At 40.2% G+C, this 14,340-nt stretch overlaps 1 protein-coding gene across 5 annotated transcripts in view; it reads left to right on the top strand.

The window, feature by feature from the left end:
• Bltp3a (bridge-like lipid transfer protein family member 3A) overlaps positions 1-14,340 on the top strand; it is an 86,138-nt gene that overhangs the window by 58,754 nt on the left and 13,044 nt on the right. For 3 of the 5 annotated variants that reach the window (XR_013425239.1, XM_078020153.1, XM_078020154.1), the window contains exons 15-20: positions 1,399-1,595; positions 5,799-5,950; positions 6,037-6,187; positions 8,165-8,427; positions 8,993-9,101; positions 9,228-9,334. Coding sequence is in view for 4 of the 5 variants with exons in the window: in XM_078020153.1 (XP_077876279.1) it covers positions 1,399-1,595; positions 5,799-5,950; positions 6,037-6,187; positions 8,165-8,427; positions 8,993-9,101; positions 9,228-9,334 (979 nt within the window). In the remaining variant the exon portion in view is untranslated. Of the gene's footprint in view, positions 1-1,398; positions 1,596-5,798; positions 5,951-6,036; positions 6,188-8,164; positions 8,428-8,992; positions 9,102-9,227; positions 9,335-9,705; positions 14,190-14,340 lie in introns of those variants that run through there. The other 2 variants (XM_005318784.5, XM_021722007.3) reach the window with 1 other exon arrangement.

Below are 14,340 nucleotides of genomic sequence, written 5' to 3'. Positions count from 1 at the left end.
CACTTTCAGGGAAGTTAGGGGCTTGGGGTTTTTCATAATAATACTTTCAACTGGGCATGGTGGCACATGTCTATAATCCCAAACTCAGGAGGCTGAGGCAGGAGGATCACAAGTTCCAAGCCAGCCTCAGCAACTTAGAGAGACCCTGACTCAAAGTAAAAAAATAAAAGTAAAAAGGGCTGGGGATGTGATTGAATACCCCTGGGTTGAATCCCTGGTACCTATTAATAGTAATAATAATAATAATAATACCACCTTTAATTGTGACCATGGGTTCGACTGTTCATCTGTAAACTGGGAGGGTGGGATTAAAGGGTCTTTAGCTGTTTCTTTTCAACTGTCATGCCTTTCTAGCTTTATCTTCCATTGCTCTCCCCAACAAAACCTCCCAGCAGCTGGGCTGCACACTTCCCAGTCTTATTTTGCCTCAGGCTCTGTGCCTTTGTGCAGTGCAGGAGAGGAGTGCCCTGTTCATTTTCACAGTCCTTCAGGGACTGCCTCAAATGCCATCTCCTCCCACAAAGCCATTCTTGATTTCCTTCTCAATTCTTTTCCTCTTTTAATATTGTCTAGCCTTAGGCTTGTGTTTCTGTCCCTCTCTTTATGTCATGTATGACAATCCCTATAAAATTTATATGCATAAGTCTCTCTCCTAACAGATCATAAATTCTTTTGACATGTCTTATTCATCAATTTGTCCACCCTACACTTCTTCCTTGTGCCTAGTACTGTGGTACCTTGCTTACAGAAGCTGTTCAATAAGGACATGTAGAATGGATATTGGTGGCTCCAGGTGGCACCAGTTTGGTAGGTAGATATTGTCTCTTATGTATGGGATGACCCTGAATAACTTTGACATTTAATGTTGATTAGCTGCTCACACACCTAAACGTACTGGAATAAGGTAATTCGGAAGGGCCAGTGGGTGAAAAATAACTTCATCTTTTTATAGCAGCTATAAAGTTTTCTCTTCACATTAACTATTTGAGCTGAAGGGGAAGCATATTGCTGGGGTGGGAACAAACATATCTTCAAAGCCACATTTGTGGGTTTGTTTTTCTTTTTCTTTTTAAAATTTTTTTGTATTTTTTTATTTGTTTTAATTAGTTACACATGACAGTACAATGACCTTGACATATCATACATTTGAATCAGATGGGATGTAATTTCTCATTTTTCTGAGTGTACAGGTTGCAGAATCATATTGGTCATGCAGTCACGTATATACACACAGTAATAATAATGTCTGTTTCATTCTACTATCCTTCCTATTCCCCCGTCCCCTCCCCTCCCCTTCCATCACTTCTCTCTGCCTAATCTAATGTAACGCTATTCTCTCTTTTCTCTTTTTTTCTCTCATCTTCATACATGTGTTTTGTTTTTATTTTTCTTAAACAGGGAGCCCATGGCTAAGACAGATGAGGGCCCAGCAGCCCCAGTGGGTGGAGGTGCTGCCCGGCTCCGCTTTTTCTCCATGAAGAGGACAGTATCTCAGCAGTCATTTGATGGTGTCTCATTGGATAACAGTGGCCCCGAAGACCGGATTTCAGTGGACAGTGATGGCAGCGATAGCTTTGTGATGCTCTTGGAGTCTGGTATGTGGGAGCAAAGTTGCCTAAATACAAAGGGGTTCTCTCTGCTGCCAGTGTTAAAGCCAGTGGGATTCAAGAGGAGCAGAGATTTCATAATATATACACTTTCTTAATCAAAACAAAAAGAAGAGAAAAAATTTAGTAGACTTGTGGCTCTGGCTTTATCTCAACATCTTCCAGGTTATTACTTAATACTTGACCTTTATCACAGAAAGGGATTCAAATCAAAGGATAAATCATTAGTCTTAGAACTATGTAGTTATTTCAGGGATCAGTTCTGTATTTGTTATCAATGGTGTGAGTTTTTTTTTTTTCCTTCAGTACTGCGGATTGAACTAAAGAGTGTTTTACCACTGAACTATATCCCCTTATCTTTTTATTTTTTTTATTTTGAGACAATGTCTTGTTAAATTACCTACGCTAGCCTTGAACTTGCAGTCCTCCTGCCTCAGCCTCTAAGTCACTAGGATTATGAGTATGTGCCACTGTGCCTATATAGTTTATTGTTGGAAAGTATTTAGAAGCTTTTTTTTTTTTTAAAGAAGCTTTTTGTCTTTAGAAAATGAGTAACTTTTAGGAATTAAATCTATCTCCTCTAAAAGTTACACTGGTTCTCTTAGCTTATTGACTTAAAATGTCCCTTGAGGGCTGGGGATGTGGCTCAAGTGGTAATGTGCTCGCCTGGTATGCGCAGGGCGCTGGGTTCCATCCTCAGCACCACATAAAATAAAATAAAGATGTTGTGTCCCACTGAAAACTGAAAAATAAATATTTTTAAAAATTTTCTCTCTCTCTCTCTAAAAAAACAAAAACAAAAAAAAAGTCCCTTGAGATCCTTGAGAGCATCTAAAGAGAATGTACTATTTCTTCCTTTATTTATTTATTTTTATCAGATATTGACTTATTATAGTTGTACATGTATGGGGTACAAAGTGATGCTATGACATATACAGTGTCAAGTTTTGCATCGAGTTAACTAACATATTCATTATCTCTGGTCTAACTGAAACATTGTGTCCTTTGACCAACATCTATCTCTTCATCCCTCTACTAGCCAGCCCCTGGTAACCAGCCTTCTGCTTTCTGATTCTTTATGTTAAATTATTTCAGATTATACATGTAAGTGAGAATATGTGGGTTTTGGCTTTCTGTACTTGGCTTATTTCATTTGGGCAGATGTTCTTCAGGTTTCTTCAGATTGTCACAAATGACAGAATTTCCTTCCTTTGAAAAGCAGAATAGTATTCCATTGTGTACATATACCATATTTTCTTTATCTATTCATTAGTTGATGGGCACATACAGGTTGATTCCATAACTTATCTCTTGTGAATGGGACTATAGTAAACATGGAGTTTAGATATACCTTCAACATTCGATTTCAAGTCCTTTGGATATATACCCAGAAGTGGTATTTCTGGATCATATGGTAACTCTATTTCTAGTTTTTTTGAGGAACCACCATCTTGTTTTCCATAATGTCTGTATTAATTTACATTCCCACTAATTACTCTTTCACCTGTTTCTTTTCTTTGTACCCATGAATGAACCCAGGGGTGCTTTACCACTGAGCTATATCCCTAGCCCTTTTATGGTTTTGTTTTGAGCGGAGGTCTTGCTAAATTTCTGAGGTTGGCCTTGAACTTGGAATCCTCCTGCCTCAGTCTCCTGAGTTGCTTGGATTACAGGTGTGTACCACTGTGTCTGGCTCTTTCATCTTTTTGATAATAGCCATCTGACAGGTGTGAGGTGATACCTTGTTTTGGTTTTAATAAGATAATGCTCTGTTTCCTAAGGTAGGTTGTGCATACACATGTTTACTTCGTTTTAATTATTTTTAACTTTGGAAAGATTTAAACATGTATAAAAGTAGACAGAATAAAATATTGAACCCTCATATGGCCATTACCTTGCTTCAGCATTTAGAAATCATGACCATTCTTATTTAGTATATACCACTACCTATTTCCCTCCATCAGATTTTTTTTTTCCAGCACTAGGGATTAGACCCAGAGGCACTGTGCCACTTGTGCTATGTCCCCAGCCCTTTTGTTTTTTGAGACAGGGTCTCACTAAGTTGTTGAGACTGGTCTTAAACTTGGGATCCTGCCTCAGCCTCCTGGTACCACTGCTCCTGGTTCATCCCAAATTATTTTGAAGCAGATCCCGAACATATAATTTTTATCCATAAATATTTTCAATTTATGCATTAAAAATATTGTGGTACAGTACCACATAAAATTGTGGCAAAATATACATAAAGTTGACCGTCTTAACCCCTTATAAATGTACTGTTCAGTGGTGCTGAGTACATTCTCACTGTCGGGCAACCATCGCCACCATCTGTCTCCAGACTACTTTTTACCTTGAGCATCTGAAACTCTGTACTCATTAAACATTTATTCCTGGGCTGGGGATGTGGCTCAAGCGGTAGCGCGCTCGCCTGGCATGCGTGCGGCCCGGGTTCGATCCTCAGCACCACATACCAACAAAGATGTTGTGTCCGCCGAGAACTAAAAAATAAATATTAAAAATTCTCTCTCTCTCCTCTCTCACTCTCTCTTTAAAAAAAAAAAAAAAAAAAACATTTATTCCTCATTCCTGCCCGTGGCACCCACCATTCTACTCTCTGTCTATAAATCTGGGGAGTTCAGATACCTGAAATTAGTATTAGTTATACAGTGTTTGTCTTTTTTTTTTTTTTTTTTTAAAGAGAGAGTGAGAGAGAGAGAGAGAAATTTTAATATTTATTTTTTTTTAGTTCTCGGCGGACACAACATCTTTGTTGGTATGTGGTGCTGGGGATCGAACCCGGGCCGCACGCATGCCAGAGGAGCGCGCTACCGCCTGAGCCACATTCCCAGCCCAGTGTTTGTCTTTTTTGTGATTAACTTATTTTACTTAATGTAATACCCTTAAGGGTCTTCTTTGTAGTCTTCTTGTTGGCAATAGTAAATGTCAGAATTTTTTATTTGTTTTAATTAGTTATACATGTCAGTAGGATGCATTTATGCATTTTGATATATCATACACAGATCAGATATAATTTCTTATTTTTTCGAATGTACATGTTATAGAATCATATTGGTCATGTAGTCACATATATATACATAAAGTAATAATGTCTGTTTCATTAGTAGAATGAAACAGACATTATTACTAGAATGTCTTTCCTATCCCCACATTCCCTCCCCTCCCCTCCCCTCCCATAACTTCCCTCTACCTAATCTAAGGTAATGCTATTCTTCTTTAATGCCGCCTGCCTTATTGTGAATTAGCATCCACATATTAGAGAAAACATTCAGCCTTTGGTTTTTGGGGATTGCTTATTTCGCTTAGCATGATTTTCTCCAACGCCATCCATTTACTGGCAAATGCCATAATTTCATTTTTCTTTAAAACTAAGGAAAATTCCATTGAGTATGTATACCGCATTTTCTTTATTCATTCATCTATTGATGGACACCTAGTTTGGTTCCATAGTTTAGCTATTGTGAATTGAGCTGCTACAAATATTGACATGGCTGCATTACTGTAGTATGCTAATTTTAAGTCCTTTGGGTATAAACCTAGGAGTGGGATGACTGGGTCAAATGGTGCTTCCATTCCAAGTTTTCTGAGGAATCTCCATACTGCTTTTCTAGAATGGTTGCACCAATTTGCTGTCCTGCTAGCAATATATGAGTATGCCTTTTCCCCCACATCCTCGCTAATATTTGTTGCCTGTATTTTTGATAATTGCCATTCTGACAGGAGCGAGATGAAATCTTAGTATAGTTTTTGATTTGCATTTCTCTAATTGCTAGAGATATTGAACATTTTTTCATATATTTGATGATTGATTGTATTTCTTCTTCTGTGAAATGTCTGTTCAGTTCCTTAGCCCATTTAGAATTTTCTTCCTTTTTAAGGCTAAATACTCTTCTATTATATGGATGTGCCACATTTTATTTATCTAGTCATCCATCAACGGATAGATTACTTCCATTTACAGATTTTTATACATGTGACCAAATAACCATTGTTGAGATTTTGAAAATAAGCAATTATTTCTTAAATTAATCAAATATCTAGTTAGTCTTCAAATTTCTAGTTATCTCATAAGTGTCATAACCGTTTTGTTTTTACAGTTGTCATTGTTTTTAAAGGTTGTATTCAACTAGAATTTTTTGACTTTTGAACTCTCTTGTTGTCTGTCTCACACAGAATCTGGTCCAGAATCTGTTCCATCAGGATCCCTTCCAGGTGTCTTGGATGATGCTGTTCAAGGGAGCCCTGTTGTAGATAGTTTTGGCCAGCGTTCCCCAGGGGCCAACAGTTCAGTATCACCCAGTGGTGAGGACCTCGTCCTTCATTCGGTCAGCTGCTCCACTTTCTTAGATGTAAAGGGTAGGCTCTGGGTTGGAAGCGTGGGACTCAGAACTCAGGGAGTTTCCTTTGACAGGTCTCAGTTTTGGTTCTGAAGGTGAATGAAGTGTCTGTTGGGATTGAGGTACGTGGTGAGGACCTGACTGTAGCCTTGCAAGCAGAGGATCTGACCCTGCAGCAGCTAGGCACCGTGGGACTCTGGCAGTTCCTACAAGGACAGTGCCCAGGTAAGGACGGCTGCCATTCTAGCAGAGCTGATAAGTTTTGTCTAGGGCAACCAGAGGTTAACTGGCACCTGTTCCTGTGTTCTAAGGGCAGCTGCCCTAATGCCAAACTCTTAGCCCTTTTCTTCAGCACCCATTAGAGGGAGGAAAAAACCCCAATGAAGTCTCTTTAGGTATAAACATAAACACAATAACGATGAACCTCTGCACGCATACCTAGTTTAATAAATACACAGTACATTACCTTTGAAGTCCTGGAGCCCCTTTCCTGAATCTTCCTCTCCACTGTCCCTGTGTCCCTATGTTGTCATAGGTAAACACTATCCTAAAATTTGTGTTTATAATTTTCTTTGTTTACCTTTATAATTTTTCCACATGAGTTTATATCAATATATTATTTAGCTTTGCAGGTTTTTGAGTTTTTTCCAAGTGGAATCACAATGTGTGATTTTGTTGCTTGCTTCTTGCTTCTATGAGGGCTGGTGTTGTGGCTCAGTGGTAGAGTGCTCACCTAGCACATGCAAGGCCCTGGGTTCGATCCTCAGTGCCATATAAAAACAAATAAATAAAGATATTGTGTCCAACTAAAAAATAAATATTAAAAAAATGATATTCTTGAAAGTCTATGTTATTAGCAATAGTTCATTCATTTTCACTACTATATAATATCCTAGTATATAGATATATTATCCTTCTCTCTCTCTCTTTCTTTTCTCTTTTTCTTTTTCTTCTTTTTTTTTTTTTTGTAGTACTGGAAATTGAACCCAGGGATGGACTACCACTGAACTAAACCCTAGCCCTTTTTTATTTTTCACTTTGACCAGCTCTCTGGCCTTGATCTTGAAATCTTTCTGCCTCAGCCTCCCGAGTAGCTAGGATTACAGGCATGTGCCATCACACTGAACCTTTTTGCTTTTTAAAAAGAGCTTTATTGGGTACAATTTGCATAGTAAAAAATTCTCTTTTTAATTGTACACTTCATTATATTTTAGTAAATTTATGGAGTTGTATAACCATTATCACAACCTAATTTTAGTGTATTTCAATCACACTCCAAATATCCCTTGTACCCCCTCACTAATTACATCCATTTGGGTTATTTTTCATTCTTTTGGTGTTTTGAATAGGGTTGCTATGAACCTCCTTATATGTGTCCTGGCGTATGGGTTTAAGAGTTTCTCCAGGGTTATATTCCTAAGAATATAATTTCTAGATCATTTGGGTAGGTGCAACTTCAGCTTCACTAGATCATGCAACATTATTTTTCAGAATGGTTATCTCAATTTGCAGTTTCATAAATATGTAAATTGTTCCACATCCTTGGCTAAATCTGAGATCGTTTTTTATGGAGTTTTGAAGAGATGAACATAGACTCTGCTTGACTGTGTCAGTGAGAAACGAGAACAAGACTTCGAATTTAATAGAGTTGAGAGAATTGTTTCAAGAGCTTTCCCTTAGCCCTGGCTTAGTATGTCAGATCCATAGGAGGCCAGCTTTTTGTTGGTCCTTTGCCTTTCTTCCACCCTGAGGGGCATTTAGCAAAGTAGCTCAGCCTGATGCGCTTTTGTTGACCCTCCCACCTCTGCCTGCAATCTAGCTCACAGTGAATATTATTTTTCTTGATTTAAATTTCACATAAAGCATGTTACAGAGGGGAAACATGATAATGGCTGGTCACAACTCTTGTTTACGTTCTACCACAGCAGCACAGTGATGAAATGGGGGAAGCTTGACCCTGAAAAATCTGACCGTAGTATCAGCTGTATTTGAAATCAGACCACCTGACTTCAGTCTTATCCTGCTGCTTACTAGTTGTGCAGCTTTGGGAAAGCTATTCTCTGTGGCTTAGTTCATTCATCTATAAGAAGGAATGATGCTAACACTTTTGGCATAGGGTTGCTATGAATGGTGAAGGATGTAAAGTGCTCATAACAGTTCCCATGTTAATTAATATGTTTTCCTTGTGTTTCTTTGCAAAAGGTACAAGCTTTCAGGAATCCTCAAGTTTGAAGACTGACAACATCAGGCCAGCCGTAGGCCTTCGCTTTGAGGTGGGGCCTCGTGCAGCTGTTCATTCCCCACTGGCCGCACAAAATGGCTTCCTGCACTTCTTACTTCGAGGCTGTGATCTTGAGCTGCTCACTTCAGTGCTCAATGGCCTGGGGCCCTTTTTGGAGGATGAGGAAGTCCCGGTGGTGTTCCCCATGCAGATTGAGCTCCTGAACTCCAGTATCACACTAAAGGTGAGAGGACTTGGGTTTTTGCCTTAAACTTTGTCAGGCGAGAAATTCTGGTAATGACAGTTGTTATCATTTTCCCTTGTCCCTGTAAAATGTAGTGAGGTTCAGGTGAGGAAATGCATATTAACGTTTTCTGTCAGTGTTTTAGTAGTATATATATTGAAGTAAAAGGGCCTGGATTGGGCTGGGGATGTAGCTCAGTGGTAGAATGCTTGTCTGGTTATATGTGAGGTCTTGGATTCCAACACACACACACACACACACACACACACACACACGCACGCACGCACACACACGGGCCTGGGTTGAGGTAGGGAGAGAAACACTGTCTCTAACTCTAACCCTGTCTTCGGCATAAAACAGAACCAGGCATAAGCTCTCAGGTTATCTGATCCTCAGTTTTGTGATCTCCAGAATGGGACTCAGTTATATCTCTCATACCTTGCAAGAATATATGGAGAACCAGTGGCATGAAGTTGCTTCAGACTGAATGGTAGAAGCATGAGTTGTGTTACCTAACTTGCTCTGAGCTATCTGGGGGCATCATGTGGTCCTTTCTTTCCTGCAGGATGATATCCCCCCCATCTATCCAACTTCCCCAGGCCCTGTCCCCATCACTGTGGCCATGGAGCATGTTGTGCTGAAGAGGAGTGATGATGGCGTGTTCCACATTGGCGGTGAGTTGGGCTCATCAGCCTTTTGATCTCTCTGCCTTATTTCCCCCCATAAGTGAATAGGTGACAATCAGGAACTGTGGCCATTGGCAGTAGTTTTTCACTTAGAACCTTTACTTTTTTCTCCAGCTGCTGCTCAGGACAGACCATCAGCTGAAGTACCTAAAAGTGAGAAGAAGCAGCCCCTCAAAGAACAGCTATTTCTGGTGCCCACAGGAGAGGTTTTTAGACAACAGGTAAGGACCCAACTGGACAGAACCTTCCCATAAACAAGTAGGGGCTGTACTTGTGGAAGTGAAGAAAAGCCAGAGGGCTGAAAAGCTTGCTTATGTTGTGAGCACCTGGGTGGTTTGGTCTCCTGTCCCCTGGCAGCAGCTTCTGGAATTGCTGGCCAGAGGACGTAAGCCAGGAGCTGGAGGCATGTGGTTGCTGTCCCTCAAGTGATGGACTCTGAAAAGCGTTCTTAGAGGAGATCTGGCTGAGGTCTCTTGATAGTGACTTGTGGATTTTTTCTGCTTGAATTCTTCCTTCCTGCTCTCTTTACTGGCTATTATTGCAAGGTGATATTACCATGTTCATTAACTGTGAAATGCTTATTATTCCTCAGGTGAATGAACTGCCTACCCTACAAAAAGAACTTATAGAAACTAAACAAGCATTGGCCAGTGCTAACCAGGATAAAGAGAAACTTCTTCAGGAGATTAGGAAATATAACCCCCTCTTTGAGCTCTGATAGCAGAGGCTCAGCCGTCTGTGCCAAGGAGAGAAGAGATCACCAGCAGTAGCACCACCTGGGACAGAGGGCGTCTTCCAGCACTGGAATGATCTGCTGAGGATGCAGGAGGGACCGGGTGTACTCAGTGCACGCCTCCTGGGTGCACTTTCCGCTAGCTTTTCTAGCTTGGATAGAGGATAGGGCAAAGCTTGACTGCATCCCAGGAAACTGGGGTCGCTTTGTACATGGCTCAAGCATCATTTGTTGCCTGTATAAAGCTAAAGCCTTTTGGCCTTCTGCACACTAGGTGGAATCTTCTCCACATGGTAGGGCCATTTCACTTCTTGGTTTCATGGTGGAGATTTTTGCTTCCTTCACAGCCTGTCTGAACAATTGAAAGTACTCATTTCCTATGCCACCCACAGACCCACCAAAGATCTCGTGTCCCAGAGCATCCTGCAGCAGACCTGAAAAGTTGTTGACCAGAACTTTATAGTGGAAGAGAACAGGAAATAGCTCAGCAAGGGGAGGGTGGGTAGAGAGGCACAAGAATAAGGGAGACCCGGACTCTGCCTGCTTTGGAATGGGAATCAGGCTCAGATCATCTTGGCAGATGTTACAATCAGATTTTTCAGGGTCAAGCTTCCTTTTGTTGTAATTTCATCATTGTGATGCTGTGGAAGAAAGTAAACAGCAGTTGTGACTAAGCCATATCATCTTTACTTTCTGTAACATAATTTATTTGAAATTTAAATCAAGAAAAAAATGTTCACTCTCAGCTAGGGTGAGGGCAGGATGAGGTACGGTCAACACGGGAGCCCTCTAGGCTCCTGAGCCCTCCAGGCTCCTGCCCTTCTTCTGCAGTTGCACCTGAGAAGTCAACTCCTCTGTCTTCCTGAGGTTCATGGTAATCTTCTTTCCCAGCATCCTGATTTTGCTCACCTGAGCACTTGGTCATTTGGGAACTGAAAATGTGTTTAAATCTTAATTAACATAAACATCTCAACCTGTTGCCTCTCACTCCCCTCTATTACTATTTAAAAATCATGTAATTTTGATGTAAGTAAAAACCAACAGCAGCAGCAGCAGCAAAAACCCCCTTCAATATATCTGGATTTCCCTTTCCTAATTCTTCAAAATTCTGCCTTCATCCATCCATGTGGTATGGTTTAGGCTGTGTTGATTTGGCAGAAGGTATCAGCTAACTCACCTTGATTTAACAAGTTGGTAAAATAGTGAAGTAGTGATATCACTGAAGTCTTAATTGAACATAACCTATTGGAAGAGAAGTAAATGGTTTCTTTTATAGGAAATCATGCTTGATTTATATACTCTGGTTTTTTGAGGATAAAAAGAAACATGGGAACAAGATCTAATTTGTTGAGACTTTTAAGGACAAAAATTTCTCCACTAAGGCAAATTTTAAAATATCAGTTACTATCAGATTGTGGGAATTTGTCATTCTTGGGACACAAAGACTTGGGACTAAAGAAACATTTTTCTGGAGAGAATGTTAGCAGGGGAAGTTTCCTAAGGGTTAGTGATTGGTTCAGTGTTAAGATTCTTATAAATGACCCAAATGTAGGTCTTGACAATGCAATAAAATGTTGCTGCTTCCATAAGATAAAAGGTAGACCAGAAGAGATGGAGACAGATGACATCAAACCCTCACAAAGTCATGGACAGATCACAACTAGCAGGGCTGTGAATACTCAAAAAAGTGTCAAGTGAGGTTTGGCACAGTCAGTGTGAGGGAATGGGTTTCTGAAGAATGCTCAGTTGATGGGGCTGTGAGCTCAGGAGCGCCAGCAAAGCACTGCTGAGCGGGGGATCAGTGTGCTACAGTGGCCCGAGCCTAGCTCCTCAGCATGACCACGAAGGGGTGCAAACATCACTGTACCTCATACAGACTGTGGGTACATCTTAAATGATCTGTGTATCTCTAGAGATCTTATTTATCAAGTATATGGTGAAGGGAGGAAAGGTCCAGAGAAGAGCAAAAATATTCTGTGTGACACATCTTTTAAGATGTGAACTGTGTTCAACAAGAACGAAAACAGTGTTTGGTCACATATCCAGGCGGGAGCAAGGATCCAGTCGTCCTGAAATTCTAGCTTTAAGGCTCTGCCTTATCACCTTGGTTAAAAGAATTGGGAAACCTGATTGTTTTAAGAAGGGTCACCTGCAGAATCTAAGTGTGAATGCAGAAGGCTTAAAAGGAATCCCTGTACGATTGTCCCCAAAAGGGAATGATATGAAACTGGGGCTGTTCGGTGATCAACAACTGAGAGGTGACATCCCTCCTCAAAGTCCTGGTAGTCCTTCTTTCAAGGGCAGGACGTTGAGCTGAGTAGATCACTAGTCCTCTCAAGTGTGCATTTCTGATGTTCTTGGAGAAAAGTAGAGGGATGAGATTCAGTAGCCAGAAAATAGAATTATTCAACCTCAGGCTCCCCTGAAGTCATTTAAAATCACATTCTAATTCTCTTTCTCTGCTTCCTGCCTTGCCCTCCATATTCCTCTGGCATCCCTCCATGCAAAGATGTGACTAGTAGGCATTGCTTGGTATGCCTTAAACTTAAAGTAGAAACACATCCAGCAAGTACCAAGGATGACCTCTTAATGGCCAGAGCTGTGTGTTTTCTGGGTTCTCTGAAGGAGTCTGGAATTCTTGTCCATGTGACAAATGGAGTCTTAGAATTTCTGACTTTTCTTATGTGGCAGCTTGGGCCATTGTCTTGAAATTACCCTCAGGAAAATGTGGTAGGATTCATTATTCGTTGGAATTTTAGTAAAAATTATCTTGTGTAACTTTATACTCTTATTCATTGGGTGATGATAACCTTTTCATAATGAAGTATGAACTAGTGGTAATCTTCAGAATAAGTTCAAAAGAAAATAACAAGGAAAAAGTAGTGTCAGCCCTTTTGAACTGTTTATGCTTTCTGCTTTGGAACTGCAAGACTGAACCAGAAATAATAGTACCTCAAGAAAATGTCGGGAGGATAGCACCACCGTCCCTCAGAGGCTTTAGCTACTGCACATCATCATTTCAGCTGTAGAACAACTATATTATCTGTGATCATCAAGATTTCTTGTTTACATGCAGGAACTGGGGATAAGCTTTAGGGCACACAGACTAGAGTGTAAATCCTCTTCACTGGGCTGCAGGGATGGTTGGCAATCTCAAATTGTTTTCAACTCACTGGAATAATTAATTTAGTTTTTGATTTTAAGATAGGAGTGGTTCTATTCACGTGATGGCTGCTTTTTGCTGTATATTTCATTTGACCTTCATTGTGCCATGGCCTCAACCTTTGTGTCTCCTTTTCCATGGTTCTGAAAGCATGGTATCTATGTGGAATATACAAGGGATAACCCTCCCCCAACAAACCCCATAACTTAAATGCTTCCACTTAACTAATGCACACTAATTCTTCCTTAGGGGGAAACAGAGTGGTAGAAGATAGTTTGAAGTATTGCCAGATGGGAACTTTCCATTTCAAACCTTTACACTAGGGATTTTCCCCCCATTAACTGTTTCAGAGACTCGGGTGTGATGTACCATCCTTTCAGAGACTAGGGCCTTTTGCCTCATTGCTCCCCCAGCCAGAACAGGAATATTCCATTCATTTCTGGGTAGGATAGCACAGTAGATATTATGGAAAGTATTTTGTTTCCTGTGGCACTAGGGGAAACACTCGGACAACCTGCAACAGTGAGGCCTTGCTAAGTGGCCGGACTTTGATTTTCCTTACTTGTTATTTATCGTTTCAGCTTATCCAATATCTCTAATAATGGTGATAGGTAAAGTTCCTATAACTGTTTTAAAAAAATTTCCTGTTAGAGTGGAAAGATGTCTTTTTACTCAGTTTATTCATTTTTAGTCAAGATTTAGCCTGACTTGTAGCATTTCTTTGTGAAGAAATGTCTTCACTGGCTAAGTATGTGCTTAAAGCCGTGAGTTTTTAAATGTAAGATACTAAAAGTCAGATGTGTCCCAGTTCATAAGTTCAAGCTGTTTCCTCCACTCAGGGTGCTAAACAGGATTGGAATCTTAAAGTCATGCTCAGGAAAGCTTTGAAAGACAACAGCCTCAAAATCCTTCTCCCTATGCCACTGAACGGTAGATGTAAAGAATTCTGGGGGATTGCCAAGTACATACAGTGGCCTTATTACTGCTAATCACTGTAGAGGAAAGGTCACTCGCTCCATTCCCCTCTGTTTGAGGAAAACAATGAGAATGTATGCAACAAACTGGAAACCTGGTCAGTATTGGGAAATTTTAATGTTGCAACATCTAATCAAACCCTGAGTGTACTGGTTCTGTGAACCATCTGGAAAAAAAAAAAGCATATTAAACTTATTAAACAATATTGTTTGTGGCATACCTGTTTATAGGGGTCTGATTCACATGGGCTTTCTTACATGTTTTTTTTTTAACAGTGTTTGAAGTATTCTTGCATGATTTAAAAATTCTACTGGTTCTAATAGAAAATGGAAAGGGCTCACAAATTTTCACAAAAA

The sequence above is a fragment of the Ictidomys tridecemlineatus genome, chromosome 8 (genome assembly GCF_052094955.1).
Source record: "Ictidomys tridecemlineatus isolate mIctTri1 chromosome 8, mIctTri1.hap1, whole genome shotgun sequence".
NCBI lineage: Eukaryota > Metazoa > Chordata > Mammalia > Rodentia > Sciuridae > Ictidomys > Ictidomys tridecemlineatus.
Note: the sequence above shows the minus strand (reverse complement) of the source record. Positions and strands in the feature narration are given on the sequence as shown.